The sequence below is a fragment of the Pectinophora gossypiella genome, chromosome 21, assembly GCF_024362695.1.
Source record: "Pectinophora gossypiella chromosome 21, ilPecGoss1.1, whole genome shotgun sequence".
Classification (NCBI taxonomy): Eukaryota; Metazoa; Arthropoda; class Insecta; order Lepidoptera; family Gelechiidae; genus Pectinophora; species Pectinophora gossypiella.
Window position 1 is genome coordinate 536,163 of NC_065424.1, and position 25,501 is coordinate 561,663.

A 25,501-nucleotide genomic window follows, 5' to 3' on the forward strand; every position below is an offset into this window, starting at 1 on the left:
TGGAAGGGACGCTCTCGTCACCGCACCCGATACATGGCGAAGACCCACAAGGCTCCGTCCTCTCCCCTTTACTATTTTCATTGTATACTAGTGACATTCCCAAATCCCCTAAAACCTAACTAGCTTTATTTGCGGATGATATAGCCATCTATTCTTCGTGCCGTGATCAAGTTATGATGACCGGAATTCTCCAACGCGCGGCCAATGCCTTGGGCAAGTGGTTTCGCAAATGGAGAATCGAGGTAAACCCGGAAAAAAATGCAGCGGTGTACTTTTGAAAAAGCTATTATAACACGCCACGGCCACGCCGTCAACTTAAAGTCATGAAGATGTTTGGCAAGCCGATCCCTTGGGAGGAGTAAGTCAAATATCTCGGCGTAGTCTTAAATAGAAGTCTTACGTTTAAGGCCCATATCAAACGTGTGCGCGATCGCGCCGCGTTTGTAATGGGCAGTCTTCATTGTCTCCTTAACAAGCGTAGTAAATTGTCCCTTAGGAATAAGGTGAAAATCTACACGACTTGCATCCGTCCGATCATGACCTCATGAAAAGTATCGGCGTCCGAAGGACGTAATATACGATCCCGACGACCCGATAACTCTAGCCATAGAGGCAGCCAATCAGCTCGCGACACCAAACACTTCAGGACCCCGATACTGACCCCGCCGGCGTGGTCGACGACTTCCCTCAATCAGCGCTTATCGCTATCGACCCTCTAGGATCGATTAACTCTTTCAAATATTTTTCTTCTCACACGACGCTCTGAGCCGAGGTGGGCACCCCCGATACTGACCCCGCCCAACTGGGCACCCTCAGGCCTGTTGCCTTAAACGTTGTACCGGGTGAGAGCCTTCAGCGCTCCCCATTTGTCCGGCCAAGTAGATAATGCCATCTGCGGCAAATGTACAATAAGTATAAAGGTTTTTGTTTCCTAACTTTTTTATGACGCCATCTCAATTATTGTGATTTAGTTAAGTATCACATAATCAGAAAGAAGTTTACCAAATAAATACTTTTGATTAAACCTATTCAGTGTTTGCTTACTGCCTAATTGCTCCAATCAATTGAGACAAAAAACTAAGATGACAAAAAAAATAACAGCAACAGTTACAATGAAAAATGCAAGACAGTCACATCCATGTCATATTGTGTCACAGCCATGTTTAGTGATGTCACGACCGAGGCACAAATGTCACAACCGTGTTTTTCTACCCTTGTTTTTTAATATTCCTGAGGGTATTAAGCTTGTCCATATGCATCCAAAATATGCTTTTGACATAAACTTTTGATTTGCATCATAAAAACTCATAAAAACATATTTTTTTTTTTTGGGTTCTCTGCAAACTATTTAAGAATTACCCTTAAATAGACTAAAGTCTGGTGTTGGAATATGTTCTCCGCTCCGGGCCCGCAATACCTCTTACCTGTGCTTGGGTCTTTATTATGCCCGAATACTCACATAGTGAGCATGAGGCAAGAAAAGTGATCAAACAAATATTCCATACGCAATTAACCATACTTCATAATTACCATATCGAAGTCAGACATGTTGAAGTCAATTTTTATACTTTCTATAATATATCTTAATATATCCTTTGCTTACATAACGAAACTTCCGGATTTCTGGTATTTAGATAACTTCAATTATGACGTAGAAAGTAATGAGGAGTTGGTACAGTTTGAGGTATATGAAGACCAAGGACCCTTATGGGTGGTCGACATCAGTCAAAGTAACGTGTGGCGACCTCTACAATTGAAGAAGGCAAGTGATGATGAAAGAAATGACTTCGACGATGCCGTCGGACCTGTGATAAAATTGTAAGTAATTTAAATAATTTGGCTTATGTACTAATCTACATACAGGGTGTTAGTTACATCGTAACGAAAACTGAGGATGATTCAGCACATTGATATCAAGTGTAAATTTCCGTCGCAAAGGTTATGGAACGGAAAATATTTGTAACAAACACTTAAATTTTCATGGGTTTTCCGACAGGACAATCCATTTGATATCAACTCAGTATCACGGTCTGAACCATCCTCCTCAGTATTTGTTACGGTGCGGTGTCACTAAAACCCTATGGCTACTTGTGCGTACTAAGCTTGTACAGGGTGTAAGTGACATCGTAACAAATACTGAAGGCGATGATTCAGCTCATTATTCTGAGTTACTTAATATCAAGTGGAATTTTCCATTGCAAAAGTGTAGAATAGAAAATTATTTTAAAAAAATACATGAATTTTGCGACAGAAAATTCCACTCGATATTAACTCGGAATCATGGTCTGAATCATCCCCATTGTGATGACACTAACACCCGGTATAATATAGAGGTATATAAGTAAGTTCTAACTGGGTAAAAAAGTAAAGATTCTAGGATATTTTTGCGTTAACGGTAACGTTATTGACCATCGGTGTTCGAAGATCTACCCTAATGTACAAGTAACTGCACGAATTATTTTTTGCAGTTACGAGAATAAGCGAAAACCGGTGCTGTTGGACAAAACCAATCAAAAAACACCAAAAAATGTCACTGAAGCAACCAAGAGTAAGGACGTAGTCGGGGATATATTGAAAATGGTTAATAAGTTCGTGTAAGTCTTTCCTTTGTACCTACTTTTACTAATTAATTACACTCTGTTTCGATTCCCGGTTACTTACATTCTATCTCACGCATTTACAGCATGAAATGAATAACGGCAGGACAGAAATATAGCATACAACCTAGCGCGAAAGAGGCGCGAGAATTGTCTCTTTCGCACTAACGGTATACAGCTTAGTACGATAGAGACATGTGACTCTTCTTCTTATCGTGTGAGTTGCGAGGTGGAGTACTTAACAACTTCATCAACCCTTGTGTCACGGTTATTATTGAGCCGCCAATGGCCCCTGACATGATTCATCCGACTACGTACTTATATCAGTCAGTAGTAACCGGAACCAACGGCTTAACGTGCCTTCCGAAGCACGGATCATCTTACTTTCGGACAATCAGGTGATCAGCCTGTAATGTCCTAACCAAACTAGGGATCACAAAGTGATTTTTGTGATATGTCCCCACCGGGATTCGAACCTGGGGCCTACGGATCGTGAGCGTAACTCTCAACCACTGGACCACGGAGGCCGTAGAAGAAGAAGACGTACCTAGTAGTATGATTAGAATACCAACAGGACTAGCGAACATTTTGATATTTCTTTTTGTATTGTACTGACTATATAGAAAAAATAACTATAAAATGCAATTTAATATGTTACTTAATATTTTCAGTTTATCAGCACTTGATGTGGATCCTGAAGTGCAGCTGCCCGATACGGATGACGAATACACCGCACCTTCGGTGGCTGTACGTATTCTTATGTCGTCACCTTCTTAGAGAAAGGGCATACCCCGGACACTTCGTACAAAACATCTCATTTTACACTGACACTACACATTGAAGTTATCTCACACGCGGTTCTTTTTTTGTGACGTCTGACGCCATTCGAATGAAGACTAAACGACCGAGGGGGGTGAGGTAAACCTAGCTCAGCCGCTGGTGCGGAGCGGAGAGTTGCCGTTCTATACGTAGTATTCATTATTCTATGGATAGGATATGCGTTTATAGTGCGTTTGCTTGGCACATTGGAAGGGTTGCGGGGGTTGTGCCAAGTGAGACTATGATAAGGACAACAAATGATTCTCCGTCTTTGTTACTCCTTGGGACTATTGCATTAGTTCATCTCTCTCACTTTTACCATTTCTCCTCCTAAAGTAGCCTTATAGCGAAAAGCTCTCCTTAGTCGTTGGTATACACTGTACACAACAAAAAAGCGCCAACCAACTTCATGCGTTTTTAAAATCGATGTTCTTTTCCAGATATTCTTCAAACAGCTGTACAGTGCTCTGTTCATAAGATACGGGCGAAACGAGTGGCACTTCTTTGTTCGGCCTCCATCGCCATTCCCCAAGTGGTTCTTCGAAGGCCACGAACACTGCTCAGTCAACCGAGGAAGCATCGAAGTCCCGAACGAAGTCCAAATAGAATTCTATCAACAACTCTTGCGGTTAATGCGTAAATACTTTTCTAAGGTCGATTTGTAGTAAGGATTTTACATGTGTTTCTTGTTTTCGTTTTTCCCGGTTCCAACCCCGGTACCGGACTTATTAATATAAATTAATATCGAGTTACGAGCAGTTTTCACTAACGCAGGTGACTCGACCATTATAGACGGCGATACGGCTCATCATCTATCACGTTGGTCTAACAGAAAATTCCCCTTCGTAAACTTAATTCACCTGAGCTAATTCACCTAGGTGCATTAAACAAACTTTTAGTAATCTTTAATCACCTGCATCGCTCGTGGTAAAACAAAAGACATCTTCGGTGAGGTGTGGGTATGTAGTTTATCTTGCGATGGATGTACCTCTAACTACACTATTGGGAAAGTCATGAGCTGATGTCCTTCTCATGTGTACTCTAAACAAGAAGATTTTGATGAAAGAGGAAAAGCAGAAGCGTACAAAAAACTGTAGAAAAAAATAACATAAACAGCCTATATACGTCCCACTGCTGGGCACAGACCACCCCTCAATCAACCGGAGGGGGTATAAGTACCTTAGTACTTTATAAACATAAACAAGTACTCCTATGATATTATTAGGTATGATGCAGCACATCTATTCCGCTATACTATTTATAATACTTGTCTATTGGTCTTTGTTTGTCTACGATGCCTGCAGACACCGAGTTAATTTTTAGTTTGACAGTTCTACTAGCTTTATCTCTGTCTTACACTCGCCGCAAGTGAAGGACGGCAGAGTATTTTTAGAGTTCTCAATCTAAAATAAAAATAAAGTTTTGTATGTTAGAATCAGCACTAACAACTTAGGTATATTAGTAGCCCCGATTCCTGCAGACACATCCTAATTTTATTTTAAGTTATACCTGTCATTTTCTTGTCCGCCGAAAAGGAAAGGGACGGATGATTGACAACAGTTAATTTTGAAATGAATTAATAAAATAGGCATCTCGCTCTTATGCAATCCGCTTGACGTGTGCTGTCAACTTAATTGTGTCGGGTTATTGGCCAATATAAAAATATGGAATGGTTTAAAAAAAATCTGCTTATCGATAACCCGTTCTTTTATTTCTCAGAGGATAAGAAAATGACAGGTATAACCAGTTAAAATGTAATACATATATGTAAGAGGTGGATACTCCTGACACAGGTAAATTAATTTGCCTACTAGGAGATCCCAATTTATTGTAATTATGTTTATTTGGTTTAAGCAATAAATATTTTTCATTTTTAATATTTTATATTCATAATTCATAACTTAAAATAAAATTAGATGGTGTGTACAGGAATCCAGTACAATAAATATTGAAACAACAATTCAACATAACTTTTCATTTATTTATATAACGTATAATACCTACATCACGTGAAATTAAAAACCTATGTCAAGTATACAATATATAAAGAAACCGATTCTAGTGCGTAAGTAACTTAAGGATTTTGTGATTGACTTACCAACCTATTGAATTCATCGAATAACAAATTCCTGCAATTTTCTTATCATATTGACTGGTTTAGCTTATTCGTATCGAATGTAATACTTGACCACTGTAAGTTGAGCGCGCAATACTATCTACGCCCTTATGCGATAATACATCTGGCAATACTTCGCTAATAGTGACTTATCGACCTTATTATTACTGTACTGTGACCGTTATTTGTAGGGTCATATATGCTGTTTGTCAGTATACTGTGAGGATACCATGGTTTTTGGTAGACGGAATATGTCTCATGCAAATTAAGTTCATAGTGCAGTTATAAGGTCTATTTTTTTAAAACTGCCGGAACTAATTCTGTCCGTGGTTTTTCGTCAATATTCTCACAATCAGAGTATATTGCAAGATGTAATATTGCACTTACGCCGCGGCTAAAGTGCTTAGCTTAAGTGTCGCCGTCTATAGTGTTTACTACGCACTAAAGTCGGCCATATTTGACTAATAAATCAGCCCCCGCGGCACGAATTATATTGAGGGCTTATATATACGAATTATATTGAGGGCTTATATAATAGCTTTACGGCGTTTATCTACGTAGATAGCATTCGCTGCGTCTCTAGGTAGAAACCGTCGATATAAGTCGCGCCAAGCGGCGCGGTTGCTGTGCCGCGGGGCCAGGTTAATTTATGGAGATTTTTAACTTCAAAACATAAAACCTGTAAGTATCTATGTGATGGAAACTGAGAACTAAATTAAAGTTTCGAAAGAAAGTTGAATCGTTAACTATCAACGTGAAATGAGCAATAATATATTTATAAGATCTATTTGACATACTTATTACTTCTAATCTATTATTGGATTAGTGTCGATTTAGGTGGATAAAATTTAATGAAAACAAAATAGTGCCTTGCATTTACGCTTGATGTGGGAAAGAGATAGCTATATTAAACATTATTAGTTCTGTGGGGTTAAAAAATCCACCTCGAAGCAGTTCATCTAAAGAAGCAATATTGCAATTTGTCATTTGCGCATATTAATTGCGCAATGCACACAAGTGTCAAATAGCAATATTGGTTTATTAGATGAATTGTTTCGATGTGGCCTTTTTAACCCTGTCTAAAATGCCTATTACACGAATACACGATACGATATCAAGGGTTAGTTATAGTTAAAGTCTTGTAAATAAGTCTTAAGGTAGGAAGTAGGGTTACGTAGTGTCACATCCCGGACATCATCATCATAAATTTAAGAGCCACGGTCTTGGCCGTGTGGCATTTTCCATGCTACTTTATAGGGAAAAAAAGGGCAGTGGTCTCCCTCTTGCCTTCCGCCCCGCAGTCCTCTGACACAAGTGGGATGGCGCCCAGAATAGTCTATTACAAAGCCATACTATGACTACTGTTCTCCGCCTCTGAATAGTACTGACAGTTACTGTGCGAGCCTATTATATTAAAAAAAACTAGGGTCGCGCGCACCCTATTCGCAGGTACCCTTGTAATCGTGTCGTATTACAGCTCTTTAAATTAAAATTAAGTTCGGCCCGCCATAGTCGACACCGTTTTATATTTAAAAGGTTACTTTGTAGTGAGTTTTAATGGTAATGTGTTAAGGTTGTTATATCTTACTAAAAAGTACAAATTCGGGCGTTACATACACATCCAATTAAGGGTATTTTGGAATGTCCCTGCAAGAAAAGTAAGTTACCAAGATAAAGATAAACACTAAATAGTCCTCTATACGCACATCTTTATTGGGTATTTTAAAATATTTATTACCGTTATAATTCGGTCGTGTACTAGGTTCAAGATAAATTATGAAATTCCGATTACTAAATAAAGACAGATCTAAAACTAACGAAATACATTTTCTTTTTTCTATTTAACTTATTTATGAATTTTAATCAAGACAAATATAATAATAAGTCCGACATTTTATCACGTTTCGTATGACGTCACAGTGTGCTTTTTCATACAAATTCCATAGTAATTTCGTGTTTTGACGTTTAGTAAAAAGTAACTGATTTGACTAGTTGGAAACTAGCCTATTATAATTTTATAGATGTTAAATCCGATATATAAAAAAGAAAAACGACCCGTTCACTATTTGAATATGTATGTAAACCCATAGATATAAAAGTAGTTAAAGTAGCGAATAATAATATTTGTTATAAATAAAAAAAAAATCTTACTTCAGTTCGACATGAGAGTATTTTTAGGGTGGTACCATACAATGCAATCGATGCTCATGAAGTGAACATTTGACGTCAATCGTACGTCAGCGATCAGATTCATCTCACGTTCGAAAATATATAATATACCCATTTCACGCCGCACATCAGAGCTTGTCATTTGCAAGATGAGACAGGTATACATTTTCGCCCGCGAGTAGAAGGCGAGCAATGAGGAACTTTCCAGGCTACGTCCTCAAAAACAATATAGGTGGCGCTGTACAGTTTTTCTTCGTTTAACCTTCTAATTTCACGGATAACAGAGATATGCATCTTTTATCTTTGTTTTTGGGTATAAATGATGACTCTTTTTATTACATTCAGGCAAAATTACATCTCCCACCCATTATTCTGGTCAAAATAAAGAGAAGCAATAGCAAAAGCTATAGCAACAAAATTCTATACCTACATAATGGCCCCGATTCCTGCAGACACCGCCTAATTTTGTTTTAAGTTATATCCGTCATTTTCATATCCGTCGAAAAGGAAAGGGACGGATGATTCACAGCTCTTAATTTTAGGAAGAATGAGTAAATGAATGAATAACCCGGGCGAATCAAAAAGGTATCTCGCTGGTATGCAATCCGTTTGACGTGCTGTCTACTTACCTGTGTCGGGTTATTGACTGATGTAAAATTTTTAGACGGTTGTTTTACATTTGTCCTTAAAATTGACGTGTGTTCCATAAATTTTATGCTTGTCGATTACCCGTCCCTTTCCTTTTCGGCGGATAAGAAAATGACAGATATAACTTAAAATAAAATTAGATGGTATTTACAGGAATTAGCACCAATGTCAACCAAATATCAATCAACAATTACTTTTATATATTTTTGAATAATTATTTATCCGAGTAATGAAAAAATTGGTAATTATCGCGTTAAAACTGTACAACGCCATCTACATATATTGTTTTTTGGTGAACGTAGCCTGGAAAGTGAAAATAAGGCGCGTGGACGAAAAAAAAACGACGAACGAAGTCGAGTCTTCTGTACTGTCATCGATCGATTGGTGTGGGAGCACCCTAACCCACTAAACGGAAGGGATAGAAAGTTAAAAATGACACACACCCAACCATAATACGTATTGTTGTAGATATATTTATTAATTTTATAACTAAGAAATACAGTTATACATAATGACTGTAAATAAAAATCGAAACCAATTTCGATATGACGCTTTCGGCAATGTTCGGTCGGTGTGAATTTTCCACTACTTTCATATACAGTATATAATCTATACTACCGTGTAGTATATAAAAATGCACGAACATAAAAAATCTTGACCAAAGAAAAACAATATTAAAAAAGTATAACGCGGAATATTCATTAGCGATAATTATATTTATCGACCAGTGAATAGCCCGTTTATGTATTTAATACACAGTTTAAAATACAATGCTAAAGAGGTGCGTTCAAAAGATGCAAATTTTTGGTTTCTGCAATTTTATATTTCCTTTCGTTTTTAAATTTATTATATTACGCGTGATATTTGAACGCACCTCGAGTGTGGAAGAGATGCAACTATAAATCGGATTTTAGTTTTCATGGTTGTCCTTTTCTAATAAATCTAAATTGCCACACGGCTTACAAACTTTAAAAACATATTATAATCCGATTTTACAGTTAAACCATCATATAATAAAGTCTACCATTATCAATAGGTAACCAATTTATCAGTCTACGTAATGGAGTAACACAAACGCCTGAAAGATCGCGGGAGACTTATGTCCTTGAGAAATATGTAGTATATATAAAAAATATAGTATAATTAAATAAAATAAATAAATATTATGATAGTTCAGTTCAAAGTAAAATCTTAAAACTGACTAATTTAATCAACACTATCAGTAAATAAGTCTATTAAATAAATAAATAAATAAAATAAAACTATAGATATTAAGACTATAGATCAGAAATTGGGTGACATATTTATTATTTACCCGAACTTGATGGTAGTACATAATATAGAGTTGATATTACAATTCACCGCCTTACCTGACTTTTTAAAATGATAATAATTTTATAGTATAGTACTACCATCAAGTTAAGGTGAATATTCCATCGAATTTCCGAATTATAGTTATGTATGAGCTACCGTCGTTTGTGTTACTCCATAAGAATAATTATAAGACGTATAGACTATAGGCTGTTATCATTATAATTAACGCCCATACAATTGAAGACGAGGATGGGGGGTAAACCTTGCTAAGTAGTATTATTCCTTATTCTATGCCCAAGGACAACTCCGCGGCCGATGTATAGGAACAGAGAAATATAGCTAATGACGTCACCTTGAACTAATAGAAAGTTCGGTGAGGCGTGAGTACTTAGTTCTGACTACCCCCATTGGGGCATAGTCGTGAGTTTTTTTTATGTCAAAGGGAAATAACATCATGTTATGTAAATTTCTCTGAGTGTCTATACGTCTTCTATTTATTCTTTTTGTTAGTCCTAAAGACGACATTTCATTTTAATTTGGCATTCAAAGCAACGCGTTTGCGTCTTCTAACATTTATCACATTTCCTCACTTAAAATAGTATTATTTTCACTGTCTTTAAAGCGCAATGTAATTTAGCGCCAATTACGACGTTGTATAAAACTTGACGAGAAGTATTTTTATAAATTGCTACACAAAGTAGAAAGTGACAGCGTATATGGGAAAAATAATATATTAAATGAAAACGCTCTATATATGTCTACTATTCTCGCCCTTACGAGTACGGTCACGAGCATTAATATGTATACACTTTGGTACCATGTCACATTCACTTTTTTGACAAATTGAACTGTAAGTCTCACTAAATGACAAATATGTTCGTACGACAGAGTCCTGAAGTGGGTACATTATATTACTCATGACTGTACACTCCACTCCGTCTAAAATCAGATTGTTACCGAGTGCCGCCTATAGCGTAAGTACAAGCGAGACAGAGAGTCTGCGCGCTCTCCTTTACTCCTCGACGTTGGTACGTAACGGGAAGTAGGATAGCTGACCTCCTAGAGGGACATAACGTCGACGTCACTGAGTTACTAACATTATGTTTTGTTAGGCTGCTTTCTCACGACGATATTAGGGTTGGATTGCCAGTAATAGACGTTTGACAATTTCTTGAAGATGTCGAACTCATTATTTCGTAAAAGTTTAATAGATACGCTTTGATAATTTTAAAAAAGTCAACTAGGTTGTCATCAACCTTAAGGGTTGAACCACATCTGGCGGCAGCTTATAGCACTTTCCTATGCTCCTCCTTTTCTGTTACGCAGAACCGTCATTTGCTAGAGCGAGAGAGAGCGACCGCATGCGTAGGCACGCTATCGCCTTCTCGATTCTGCCGCGTCATGATTTCCAGACACAACTTAATAGGTTTGAATTTTAAAAGGTTATTCGGTGTTACGACTAGGGTTGCCAGGTGCCATTCACCATTTTTCATCCGCCCAGCTGTAAAAACAGTTTGTCTATAAAAAAACATGTCCAACTTTTATCGCAAAATGTCCGGCCTTATATAGCGCCGAGTCCGGCCTTTGTATTTTAGGGCCTGGCAACCCTACTTACGACCCTATTCTCAAATCGTCATTTGTTCGGATATCGCATGAATTGCATCGCGTCGTGAGGAAGCTCGCTAGAAGTGGAACTTGTGGAAGTCTTCACTAGTTCATAACTAGTTACGAAACTTAGGTTACGACCGCGGCTGAAGGTAAACAGTCCTATACAAGGTGTTAGTGACACCGTAACGAAAACTTTGAGGGATGATTCAGACCATGATTCTGAGTTGATATCAAGAGCAATTTTCCATCCCAATGTATGGAATTTAAATAATTAAAAAAAAGAACGAAATAAAATCTTGAGTAAATGAAATTCCACTTGATATTAACTCAGAATTATGAGCTGAATCTACTCCCTCAGCATTCGGTACGGCGTTACCAACACCCTGTATATTTCGGAAGAACATACATTTAGAGGGTGATGAAGATCCGCCGTTTGTACAAAGCGACGCCGACCGCGAGCCATAGCAGCATGGTAGCCGCGTGTGTCGCCAGCAGCTGCGCGTGCGTCGGCGCCGGTACCGAGTAGTAGAACGGGAAGTGTTTCTTGAGGAGCTCGCTGCCGATGTATAGGAACAGCGCGTTTTGACCTGGAAAAATAATATTTATGTAGGAAAGTGAGAATACTATGGAAGGATAATGAATGGGAATTTGATTGTTTATGGTATGAAAGGAGGATGGTTAATGAATGGGATGTAAGGCCGTTTTAAAAAGTAAGAAAGGCGAGTCGATGGTGCAATGTCGGTCGGGTTAGGTTAGGTTGTCCCACTGCTCTTCAAAGGCCTCCCTCTGGGATTCCACATCTTTCTATCCTGAGCGATCTCTCTCCAATCTGTCTCAAAAGCGTCCTGGTCGTCTTTCCATCGCTTCCTGGATCTGCCTTTGCCTCTGCGTCCAGCTTTTGTATGACACAAAGCTTTTATGTATATGAGGCCTCAAAAGTACCTTTGACGGTTGATGGGGTGGGTCATTGACCTCACAACCCACGCGAGAGGAGTGAATCTTAGACGTTAACTCACCAGCGTAGTAGAGCGGGCGCCCTCCCCACTTGTTCTTCAGATCGACGATGAAGTACAACACGGCTTGTATGAATAGTGCCATTGATGACGTCACGAGGCAGTAGGACAGCGACCACAGGTTCTTGTTGATCGGGATCGGGCCCCCGTTCTTTGAGAACAGGCACAGAGCTCCGCCGGTCACGCCGAAGATGATAGACCAGAACACCCAACGCATTATACGGGCTCTGTTAACAAACATTTGTATTTAAAGTACTTCTGAATAATAATAGATAAATTGACATAAATAAAATAGTAATAAATTAAATAAATAAATAAATTAAATTATGAAGTAAAATAAATGAAATAAACTATTAAATTAATAATAATAATAAAATATAATATTAATATAATATTTAATTATTATTGAATTATTAAATTAAATGAAATTATGTATTAGTTATTTGAAGAACGGGAATTCTGCAATCCCATCTAGCTAGTTATTTTTACTGTAAAAACCAAATTATTATTGTAAACTTGTTATTTTTATTTTAATGCATGTCCGAGTCCAACTTATTTTTATGACATATAATTGCAATGCCCTAGTAACCGGGTTCATGTACTGTTCCACCTATGTAAAACATAGTATTTAAGATCTGTATAAGTATTGTATATGATGGCAATAAATAAATAAATAAATAAAAAGTTCACTGCTCTTGCAGCCCGGACCACGGAACAGAAGAAACAGGTTGGAAAGGCCCTAACGCGCATATTGTATGAGAACCTCTGTCGCCGGTTTGACCTCACTCTCTTTTACTACTACTCCTGCAAACAGATAACTACGACAGCTCTACTGCTTCTCAAATACCGCACATAAAAATGTGACAGGGTACAATTTTATGTGCGGTATTCCGATCATACTAAAATTTTTAGCTTTTCTGTGATAAGGAGGGATCTTCTTGCATGATAGTCTACATATATTTGATATTTTGGTATGCAGGTTATTATGTACAAGACGACCATTTAATATACCATCGCGGAGCTCCGTGTGTCGTAAAGTTTGCGAACGAGTTCAGTGCAAAGTTGAAGTATGAACTATTTGCTCATACATGTATGGCGCTCGATTTGCGTTCACTTAGCCCGTCCAACCTTTTTCTTCTATTCCGTGGCCCGGACATTCCATACAAGTCTTTTTGTTACTAACACCGATTCCGAGATGAGTTACGACAAAGAAAAGCAACCAGTTGGAAAAAGGCAGTGTTGATTGATAATAAGTTTTCTAAGATATCTTTCCATGCAGTTAAACGCTGCGGAAAGGATTATAGCGCAAAAATATAACCAAAACAATACGTTTGTTTACTCAAATGCCATGGGGAACTGTCAAAATTTAAGAACACTCAACAGTGGTGACACCTGATGGGAGAAATAAGCAGTTTATATCATCATTCATCTAAAACAGCTTAAATAAATAGTCGTTACATGAGTCAGGTCAGGGGCATTTCACGGTTCAATAATAACCCTGTGATCAGGGATGATGAGGTTGGTAATACACCTTACAGCCCACACGATAGAATGGGATGGATACTTAGTTTTCAGGTCTTTAAAACCTTGTAAGTATTTAACTACTGCAACAAGTGAATAAGCTAACAATGGCCACTCACCTGGCGTGGTTATAAGCGAGCATGATCCTCGTGGCGTGCGCGCCGGCCTGCACCACCAGCACCCCGGAGAGGATGCCCAGCAGGCCCTCAGGGTCGAAGGCCACAGTGGCTGCGTACAGGCTGCGGAAGCTGCCGCGCTTGTACAGGTGCGACGCACCTAGGACCACCCTGTAGGGGAAATTTACTTACTTCTTTTTTTTTATCTTTGATCAAATCAAATCAAATATACTTTATTGCACAGAACTAAATTTCAACATTCAGACATAACACATGAATACAGTACAATTTGGGCGACCTTATTGCTCTAGAGCAATTCCTTCCAGGCAACCACCAAAAGGAAACAAACATGATGGGTTTGCTCTTGGCCCCAGACTTGCCCGAAAGCATTGACGAGGCCTAACATGGAGCGAGCTCGCCCCGAAGGTGCCTGTTCACTCTGGCCTTGAAAGCAACCGGGTTATATGCATTCGGAAATACAGAAGGCGGCGAAGAATTCCATTCCCTAGCAGTGCGCATAATGAAGGACGATGAGTAGCGCTTTGTGCGAATAGTTGGGATATTCACCAAATAGGGATGGACCCCGGCCGTACGTCTGGAAGTCCGAAGATAAAAGGGGGATGGTGGAATGAGCTCGTGTAGATCGCGGGCACACTCTCCGAAGTGCAGTCTGTAGAATACCGACATACTGGCGACTTTTCGCCGATGTGCTAAGGAGTGTAGCTTAGCTGTTAGCCATGATACTTTAGGATTATCAGATTATCACCACCTATCACCTTGGTCTAATAAGATGCTCGGTGAGGTGTGGGTACTTAGTTCATCTTTAAAGCACTTTTTCAACTTTAAAGTCGTAAGACCAAATGTCCTTTTAAAATCCAAGCCCCACTGCTAAACTATTGTGTATGCAAATGTCGGCCTTAGGAGGTTAAATTAATCTAATAAAAAAAAATCTAAAATTACATTTAATTCGTCGTTAGAAAGTACTTAAAATTCAAAAATGGAAAGGATTCTAAATTCATTTGTAGGTTTTGACCTACGTGGACAAATTAATCCAGAGGTTGAGCATTAAGAAACGGAACTGCTAGGAAGATGATAGTGTGGAGTTTTGTAGAGTCGATTCGCACGGGATAATTACATAACATAGTAAATACTTTATTGCACACACAGGAAATACAAAACAAAAGAGAAATAGAAAGAGCATAATATGCGGCCTTCTTGCTAAGTATCACACATAGTATGTACGGTCACGAGCATTAATATGTATACACTTTGGTACCATGTCACATTAACTTTTTTGGCAGATTGAACTGTAAGTCTCACTAAATGTGAAATATGTTAGTGCGACAGAGTCCTAAAGTGTGTACATCATATTGCTCATGACTGTGTAATACATGTATTACATACATGCATAAACTCACGCCTATTTCCCACCGGGATAACTAGAGACTATGGAATTCCATTTGTTCCGATTGTGACACACTTCACAGTGCTATGTAGCAATCGATAAAAATGTAAGTTTAAAGATAAATATTGTACCTGTCGATGTATCCCGCTATGCCGCCCGTGCATCCGCGCAGATCCTGTCCATAGGCCGACATGTGCAGGCCGCCGGGGCCCACATAGCCGCGGGGGCAGTTCGGAGCCGCCACCAGCATCGTCACGCATACCTACAGACAATATTCATTTGGATGTCACCTAGGTATGTGGAATTAGTTAGTTAGGGTTCTGCGTTTATACTCTAATATGGCCCATTATGCGTGCTATTGTTGACTACGTAAGCCAACCTTTATTCTACACCATATCACACTTCTATAAATAAAGCTTAATTAATTTTATAGATGTCAGAATAATACATTTTCTTGATGTCTCTCGTACTGGGCTGGGATCTTTCGATCATTCTGTCAAACAAGTAATATTTAACGAAGTAGAGTCTTTAGTTGTCATTGCCTGTCTTAGAGACAAAATACATTTAAAAAGAAATAATAAAGTCTCTTCTATCGCTGAAGTTTCTTCTTCTTCTTCTAGAAGAATATTGAAGTGATTTACCTGTACGGTCACCAGCACGATTGTAGCCAGCCACTGCCTCCAACCGGCCGCGATGTCACGGAACAGAGAACGACCTGCAAACAGTAAAAAATGCATCAATCAAGAAATTTGAGGAACTTATGAGGGACTCTCCAGGCTATGTTCACCAAAAACAGAGGAAGGGGTCTTTTTTATCGCTACACTAGGTAGATACATACCGGGCGTGATGTTCTGGCTGGTGGGCATGAAGACGCACTCGAGCGCGCCCACCACCAGGTACATGGCGGCCAGCCGCTGCAGCACGCCGGGCAGCCGCACGTGCGCCCACGACACGTTCACGGCGCCCAGGATGATGCCGATTATAGCTAGCAGCAGCGCGCGACGGGCGACCTGCCAACGCATACATCAGAATCATTTCGTAGCGGACCCAACTAGTTGGCCAGCTAATTCCGCCCACATGCAACAGATGGCGCCACATTCAATAGTGCAGTCGTGAATCGCGATATCGAAGTTTCTGCCAACACATGCATCAGAATCATTTTGGCGCCATATTCAATAATGCAGTCTTCAAGCAGACGTGAAACGCGATATCCAAGTTTACACAACAAGACGCATATATACAACTTCCAATATAACACCCGTTGGATCGTCGATCCCTAGTCACACTACTAACTTGTGGCTAGCGGGGTACTGTGCTCTGTTCGGTACCCCGAACATCCTTTGGCGCCAAACTCACCCTCACCGCCAAAATTTATTCAACGCAATTATCATAGATAAACTTACTTAACCGTTCGTTTTGCACTAATACTAGATCTAACTTTGTAATGTTACTAACAAATTTAGGGCTAGCAATGGCGGCTTGACATAGGATTGAGCATACCTGAGGGGTTAAAACCCGCCTGGTCTTCCTATACCATAGCTTGACCGATCGCAAGTGGGTCAAAATTGCAAAAGAAACTAGAGGAACACATTCCTTATTATGAGTCTCTCTCTTTATTTAAGAGCTGCGCTCTTGTCGGTAGAGTAATCGCCATTACTCCATAGATAGGGCGTGTAGAACGGTGGTTGCCCCAATCGCCTTCCGTTCCGCAGTACCTCAATCAATCAATCCATGATCGTATTCGGCCACAGCGACTCGACAACTAATGAGAGCGTCGTTCGTGCGCTCTCAAGTGACTGACATATCCGATCTTAGCATTAAATGTACGACCGCATTCAATGCACGTCAGCACTCCTCCTAATGTATGTGTACAGTACCTCAATCAGTGATGTTCTAGCTAGAGCCCATTTCCTCGGCCTCCAACCGGTACTGTACTGATACCGCTGCTGCCCGGCATCAGGGATGCGCTTTTGAAGTAGCGGCGCCTACTCGCTACGTCACAAGATCGTCATAGAATCTAAGTAGCATTTTATAGGTTAGCCCGTCCCAGTGAGTGTTATTATGAGTACCTATACATTGTTTTAAGTTTACGCGTTATTATCATAATTAAAGCACATAATAAAGGGTTCTTGCCGCGTTTAAATGGGGATATAAGACTCCCGATATTTCCCGATATTTGGGGAGTCTCATATCCCCATTTAAACGCGGTAAGAACCCGTTATTATGTGCTTTAATTATTATGAGTACCTGATAGAAAGCCGTGGTGCGTGGCAACGAGGTCCGCAGGCGGGCGTTGAGCGACAGCACGAGAGCCTCCCCCATAGCGAACGCGAACCACGGGAACACTACGTCCGCGACAGTTATGCCATTCCATGTCGAGTGGGAGAATATCGCGTACCCACCACCGCCGGCGTTCACGAAGATCTGCGGGGAAAATATTAAGGTTTTTTTTTATACATTTGTGTATTTTTATGTATTTTAGTGTAGGATTTTAATTTTACTATGTTATATATTTTATTAACATTGTAACTATAATAAATAGACAAGTAATAGACATAATCCATGCGAATTAACCCCAATATAAATATATACAGGGTGTTAGCAATGGCGGCCCTAGGGCGGTGCGAGGTGTCAACCAAGACTGGTTCACTGTATGTAGGCAAAGTTTCCATAATCACCCTTTTTGCTCAAACAACTAACATGACCTAAGTTTTACGTACACCTCTTGAGCTATCGAAACTAACATTATCACAACACATACACTAGGATAAAACTGACCATGAGAGCGATGCAGAAACCACGGAAGATGTCCAAGGAGCGCAACCGGGAACGCGTGGGTGCTCGCGGGGCGGATACTTCAGCTGTTAAGACGCGCGTCTCAGACCCCAGCTCGTTGTCCTCCCTGGAAACATATAGGTTTATCTTATCTTGTGCAAAGGCCTCCCCTTGATATTTCTACTATTATTAACTTGATATTACCGCAACGCATCAGAAATCAGAATCATTTATTCAACGTAATTATCATGGATAGACTTGTTGTAGGTCAATTTAACATTTCAGAATCCACATCATTTCGCCAGGTGTTATGGCTAAGGAGAAGCAATGTTTGCAATTTTATCATAACTTCGATACTGGTTTTAGCTTTTCTGTAATATGGAGGGATCTCCTCGCATGATTGTCGATATTAACTGGTTCTAATATACAAGACGATTTTTTAATATATCTTCGCGGAGCTCTGTGCGTCGTAAAGTTTGCGGACGAGTGGAGTGCAAGTTGAAGTATGAACTATTTGCTCATACATGGCCCTTGCAACCTCTATCTTCTATTCCGTGGCTGATTAAATCACGGATCATCTTACTTTCGTAAAAATAAATAAAACTAAAATTCTGATTACTAAATAAAGACTGCACTAAAACTAACGAAAAACATTTTCTTTTTTCTATTTAACTTATTTATGAATTTTAATCAAGAAAAACGTAATAATAAGTACGACATGTTAGCACGTTTTTCTATGACTTCACAGTGGGCTTTTTCATACTCCATAGTAATTTCGTGTTTTGACGTTTTGTAAAAAGTAACTGATTTGACTAGTTGGAAATTAGCCTATTTGTTGAACAGCCTGTGTCTCGCTCACACTTACGCGTAGATTTTGGTATGGAGTGTCTGTGGTGTGACAGAGGGCTTAGATGATTGTGCATAGAGTCAGTAAATAATAGAGCATTAAAGTGATGAATACCTAATTAAAACACATAATAACGGGTTCTTAACGCGTTTAAAATAGGGATATGAGACTCCTGATATTTCGACACTGTTGCAAGTGTTACCTTCTATAATTTTATAACATATATTTATTCCTCTATTTTAGTTAAAACAATACTTTTAAGCTTATTATACAATTCCGTAAAAATCCTAGTTTTTCCACGTCCCTCCATGACAAACCCAAAAAAACAATTCCCCGTCTACCAACATTTATCTTTTACCGTACTTCTAATTCCGGCCAGTGTTGCAATCTCTCGAAAACATTTTACTCGTGAGATTTTACTCGATTAAAATTATTATGTGTTTTAATTATGATAATAACCGCGTAAACTTAAAACAATGATGAATACCTGTTGAAGTAGTTAGCGACGAAGCTATGTGTAAGCAGCCTCTTGCCGATGCCCTTGACGATGTACCAGAGCGTGGCCATGGCGAGGAGCACCACGACCGCCGTCAGGATGGGCAGGTGCGCCGCGTCGGGCTCCGCCTTCATGCGCGGCAGACATTCCTCCTTCGTCGCCTCTGTCAGGTTCAACGTGTATTGGCCGAATTCCCCGAAGAGGTATGTGCCTGGAAATGCAAGTAGATTAAAATCACATTAGTATTGTAATTTTGAGGAGCTCGGTGGCGCAGCGGTTAACGCGCTCGGTCTGCGATTGTTGAAGTAAAGCAACTTTCGCAAAGGCCGGTCATAGGATGGGTGACCACAAAAAAAAAAGTTTTCATCTCGAGCTCCCCCGTGCTTCGGAAGGCACGTTAAGCCGTTGGTCCCCGCTGCATTAGCAGTCGTTAATAACCATCAATCCGCACTGGGCCCGCGTGATGGTTTAAGGCCCGATCTCCCTATCCATCCATAGGGAAGGCCCGTGCCCCAGCAGTGGGGACGTTAATGGGCTGATGATGATTGTAATTTTGAAAACATAAATGTTTGTTTCCTGGTAGTATTTGCTTGGAAGAAATTGCTCTAGAGAATAAGGTCGCCCGAGTTCTACTGTATTTATGTGTTATGTGTGATAGTTAAAATTAAGTTCTGAGCAATAAAGTATTTGATTTGATAAAAACAAGTTTGAAAATAGAATAGGTACAGTCATGAGTAATATCATGTACCCACTTTAGAACCCTGTCGCACTATACCTAATATTTGACATTTAGTGAGACTTACGGTTTAATTTGTCAACAAAGTTAATGTGACATGGTATTCTTCTTCATGACTTGAGAGGTGGATTACCAAACCTATCAACCCTGATGTCAGGGTTACGATTGAGCCGCCAAAGGCCCCTGACATGGCTCATGTCACAACTACTAACTTACATCAGTAAGTAGTAACCGGAACCAACGGCTTAACGTGCCTTCCGCAGCACGGATCATCTTACTTTCGGACAATCAGGTGATCAGCCTGTAATGTCCTAACCAAACTAGGGATCACAAAGTGTTTTTTGTGATATGTCACCATCGGGATTTGAACCCGGGACCTCCGGATCGTGAGCCCAACGCTCAAACCACTGGACCACGGAGGCCGTTGGCATGGTATTAAAGTTTATACATATCAGTGCTCGTGACAGTACCTAAAATCGCTTACTTTACAGTATAGACAGCCTGAGCAGCAGCAGCAGGAAAGGAGGAAGGGGAAGACCAAGAAGAGCTTACATGGAACAGATTAAAGAGAAGGCGAACGTCGTGTCTTATAAGGAGGTGAAGGAATTGGTCTTTGATAGACAAGAATGGAGAATGCTACACCGACAAGAGAGTGGCTTATAAATTAGTGATGATACTTAGGCCTCATCCATCTTTTCAGACGATTTAAACAGTGTCTAGGAGACACTTCTTTTCATGACTATATAAGCCGTGGAGATCCTTGGGGGAGGCGTATGCCCAGCAGTGGGCGTCGTACGGCTGATGATAAGCCAATCCGAGAGCGACAAACAGTGATGAATGATGATAAACAGCTTAGTAATTGCAGGCATTCCCTCTGAGTAGCGCATTAAAAATATCCGATGATGACTCATACATGTAATCCATACAATTCAAAACAGTACTTGATAAAATTGCGCCATTACGCAGCTAGCTTTGGAACCATAGAGCATGAAAGTACTTTATAACCCAACTGGTTTATAGCAACTGTTTTATTTACAACTAGTTCAATACTAGGCCATTTAAATTTTGTATTTCATGCCGGGTCATACATAATCATAACTAGTTACACATACATACGTAAAGTCACGCCACCGGGGTAACGGCATCTGTGGCCCAGTGGTTGAGCGTTGGGCTCACGATCCGGAGGTCCTGGGTTCGAATCCCGGTGGGGACATATCACAAAAATCACTTTGTGATCCCTAGTTTGGTTAGGACATTACAGGCTGATCACCTGATTGTCCGAAAGTAAGATGATCCGTGCTTCGGAAGGTACGTTAAGCCGTTGGTCCCGGTTACTGATGTAAGCGAGTAATCGTTACAGCGGTGCGGGGCGGAGAATGTCCGTTCTATGTACGTATTATTCTATGCTACAGCCAGGAAGAATTGAAACGCACAATAAAGGGCATATGGACCATTTGACCAACCATCCAAACCCCTTAGCAACCATGCTGTTGGAAACCAGCAAGAGAATGGATGTTCTTGGGCACTAATAATTATGGACGATAGTGACATTGGTTGCTTTACTTCTAACAAATGAGTAATATTGCATTAAATGTGATTAAAATTTTGCGACTGATTACAGATAAAAAAAAACAAATAAAATGCTACAGGCATGTTTTAAAAGTAAATATAGTGAACCAAATCTAAATATATAAAAGGAGAAACTGACTGACTGACATATCAACGCACAGCCTTAACGGCTAAACGTAGGCACTTGAAATTTGGAAGGGACGTAGCTTAGGTACCGTAGAGGTGCACTAAGAAAGGAATCCCCGAAATTCTCACGAGAACGGGAATTAGCGGGAAAATCCTTTTGTATGAAAAATCTAAACCACTTAAGTTAGACGCTTGAAATTTGGCATGCAGGTACCTTAGTACACTTAAAGCTTAGTTGCAACAGGATATTGCAAAATTCCCACGGGAACGGGAGTTAGCAGGAAAAAACATTTGTATGAAAAAATCTAAACCGCGTAAGATATGGGTAGATGTTTTCAATCTAGCATGCAAGCATACCTTAGTAAATATAAAGTTTAGTTATGGCTGTATTTTGAAAAATGGGAGTTAGCGGGAAAAAAATGTATCAAAACAATCTAAACTGCATAAGTTAGATGCTTGAAATTTCACATGCACTCCCAAACACACACAAAGATCTCTATAAGACGCCACGCGGACGAAGTCGCGGGCAGAAGCTAGTAACTAACATAAAGGTGTATTTGAATATTTAAAATACAGCACAGGAAATATAAAATACACAAACAAAAGCGAAATAGCAACTTAGTTTAGGACATAAACAAGATTGCTATTTTGTTTGGGACTTAAACTGAGCTGTCCTAAACCATCACAAGAGATCATGAGTTCGCAAACAAATAGGTACGCCCCTTATTGAACAGTAAGAAGTATGTTTGTTTATTAGTGAAATGGTTTTATTTACATTTAACAATAACACATACAGTGCTCCATTGCCCTACATTCTTAGATTTCTATATCTACATTGATATAATGAACCCAATTCATATTGTTTTAGTTGTCAAGTGGAACGGAAAAATATTTTTAATGAGCAATAGTGTTTGATTACTTTAATGAATCATAAATACTTGTTATCCATTTTTATATACAGTCGTACCGGTCATAATAGCAAAAGCTTATATTATTTATTTTGCACCAAATTACTAAATAATTTCAATGGCTGGAAACACTAAGACCTGGACCAGATTAGCGCACGACAAAGAAGAATGAAGAAAAATGGGAGAGGCCTTTGCCCGATGGCACACAGATTTGGTTAAGGAAAAACTTTAAAATCTAACTTCTATTTCTGATATAAGGCTAAAGATAGATAAATAAATAAATAAAATCACTAAATTGTATAACAATATTTTATGTTTTTTTAAAGAATGTCTAGGTCCCTGTGATGAGGTTTTTCTTGCAGCTTCTTTTCCCCAGCTATATAGGTTGTGAGAAGATGCAGTAGCAGTAGTTTTAGGCAGATAAGACATTATGTAAAAAATGATGATTTAAGTGTAACTATGCTACCTACTGAATAAAGATATTTTTGAATTTTGAATTTGAATTTACATATAAATATTGAAACGGCTAATACATATGGGTTAACCTATCACAATAAAGGCTGTCCAACAATGGAAGAACAAGCCTCACTCATCATCATCGACAGTCCAAGGACTGATTGCAAGTTTATATATAACATAAACTGCCTATATACGTCCCACTGCTGGGCACAGGCCTCCCCTCAATCAACCGGAGGGGGTATGGAGCATACTCCACCACGTTTATATATAAAAAAAATATCATTAAAATCACATAAAGCAGTGGAAACTAGTTCAGTATATGACTTCAATATTGTAAAGGATAATAAAGATTACAGCTAAGTGCTTCTTTATCTAATTATTGCCCTGTAGCTTGACCTTAGGAGAGAGTGCATGTTTCTTATAATATTGGATTAACTTCCGTGAACTTTATGGGCTGCATCAGCTATTAACAGTACAATTGAATTTCTTTAAAACATTATGTCATATGTGCTGTTCCTTCGTCCATATAAGGTTCATCATATCCATCTTAGGACTTCAATACAATACACTATTTGTCTCTCTCTTGTTTGTCACTCAGACTTGTTTGCTAGTTCTTGGATCATAATGTTTTAGGTTATCTGAGTTGTCCGTTATAGGTACTATGTCATCTGCAAATCTCAGGTGGTTAATTTTTTCTACATCAATGTTTATATCCATGTCCTCCCAATGAATTGTCCTGAAGAGTTCTTCTAGAACCAATGTGAAAATTTTTGCAACAAAGGGTCGCCGTGTTTTACTCCCCTTTTGGTTGGAATTACAGACATTGGTAAAAAAGGCAGTATTTTGAACTTTGTATCAAGAACTGTAATTTGTTTTCTGATTATTTGTGGCTCTGCCCACCTCATTAGGGATTACGGGTGTGAGTTTATACATGTATGCCATATGTTAGGTATTAGAGGGTAGCTGTAGAAACAATTTTATTTATTAATAGGCACACACATCAGATGGATTAAAAAGGCCACATCAAAGCAATTCATCTAGAAAAGCGATACTCCTATTTGACATTTGTTTGCATTGCACACTTACTTTTATATGCATTTTTATTTCTTTAGATGAATTGCTTCGATGTGGCTTTTTGTTAACCCCCCAGGTAACAATCAATATTACATTCACCCATGAGGGTGATCTACCTCTCGATGAAAAAAAATTAAACTACATTATGATCTAAAGTAGTTTTGAAATAATCATTAATATAATAAATAGAATTATGTAAATAATTATAAAAATATAATGTTATAAATTTATTTCCTCATAACTCTTGATTTCCTTTACATAAAGGACTCTATTCAACATTTCAGAGGAGATCTAAATACCTACAAATAATAGAACTACAAAATTGAGAAAGTTTTAACACTGAGATCTTAATACCATAAACATTCAAATGGAATTATGGATGGAAAGTACCTACTAGCCGAGTGTCTGAGTCATAGTTAGAAATACATATTTAGTAAAATTACTGAAGCAGTTTGATACTGATATTAATTATGTTTATAATCAAAGATAAACACAGTGATTAATTTTCAATGTAAATAGCCTTCGACAACGGTGTCACTTCGACAATGTTTGTAAGACGACACTATAAAACACCCAAACAAAGGAACAATGAGTAAACATTATTAGCTATACTAACCATTGCATATCTGTCCATTGCCATTTTTCACAGCATAGTGGACAGGGCTCAAAGTCTTCAAGACTATTTCTCCGGTGGTCTCCAAAGTCTTCGTTAGCACCAACTTGCATCCTTCACATTCCTCATACTGGCTCCAGAAAGTAACTGTCTCACTCGTGATCACTTCCAAACACGCTTCGTCATAAAGCAAAGTACCATTTCTACAGTCTCTCACAAACGCACCAACGTTCTCAAACTTGCCGAGAGACATTTTGCAGCGCACTACATGGATTTTATCGAATTATTCACCGAAACGACAATGCACACACAAAATAAATGCACAAATTGCAAAAACAAATCTAGTTAGAATCTGTCAAATGTGAGTGATTCATCTGTGAATGAATGAGACGAACGAATGATATTGATATTTTGTTGTCGAGTCGAGGAAAAGACAGACAGCCAGCACTAGCACTATTCGTCCCAATTGAGGTCCCAATGGTCCAAATCTAGCACTCTCTAGCAGAAACAAAACGCGAATAACCTTCAAACGCCTTTGAAATATGAAATGTCAAAAAGACGTTTCTTATCAT

At 39.0% G+C, this 25,501-nt stretch overlaps 2 protein-coding genes across 2 annotated transcripts; one reads left to right on the top strand and one right to left on the bottom strand.

Annotated features, from left to right (window-relative positions):
- Positions 1-1,387: 1,387 nt before the first annotated feature.
- On the top strand, positions 1,388-5,246 carry LOC126376894 (uncharacterized). The gene is made up of 4 exons (XM_050024455.1): positions 1,388-1,818; positions 2,469-2,594; positions 3,269-3,344; positions 3,857-5,246. Exons 1-4 carry the CDS (start codon positions 1,547-1,549, stop codon positions 4,079-4,081), a joined length of 699 nt encoding a protein of 232 aa, XP_049880412.1. The 5' UTR covers positions 1,388-1,546; the 3' UTR covers positions 4,082-5,246.
- Positions 5,247-5,376: 130 nt separating this feature from the next.
- LOC126376864 (heparan-alpha-glucosaminide N-acetyltransferase-like) lies at positions 5,377-25,298 on the bottom strand. Its single transcript, XM_050024418.1, has 10 exons — positions 24,933-25,298; positions 19,436-19,655; positions 18,105-18,228; positions 17,574-17,750; positions 16,165-16,336; positions 15,968-16,041; positions 15,458-15,588; positions 13,925-14,092; positions 12,288-12,511; positions 5,377-11,858 (listed from the first exon to the last, which is right to left on the bottom strand). Exons 1-10 carry the CDS (start codon positions 25,180-25,182, stop codon positions 11,680-11,682), a joined length of 1,719 nt encoding a protein of 572 aa, XP_049880375.1. The 5' UTR covers positions 25,183-25,298; the 3' UTR covers positions 5,377-11,679.
- Positions 25,299-25,501: the final 203 nt, after the last annotated feature.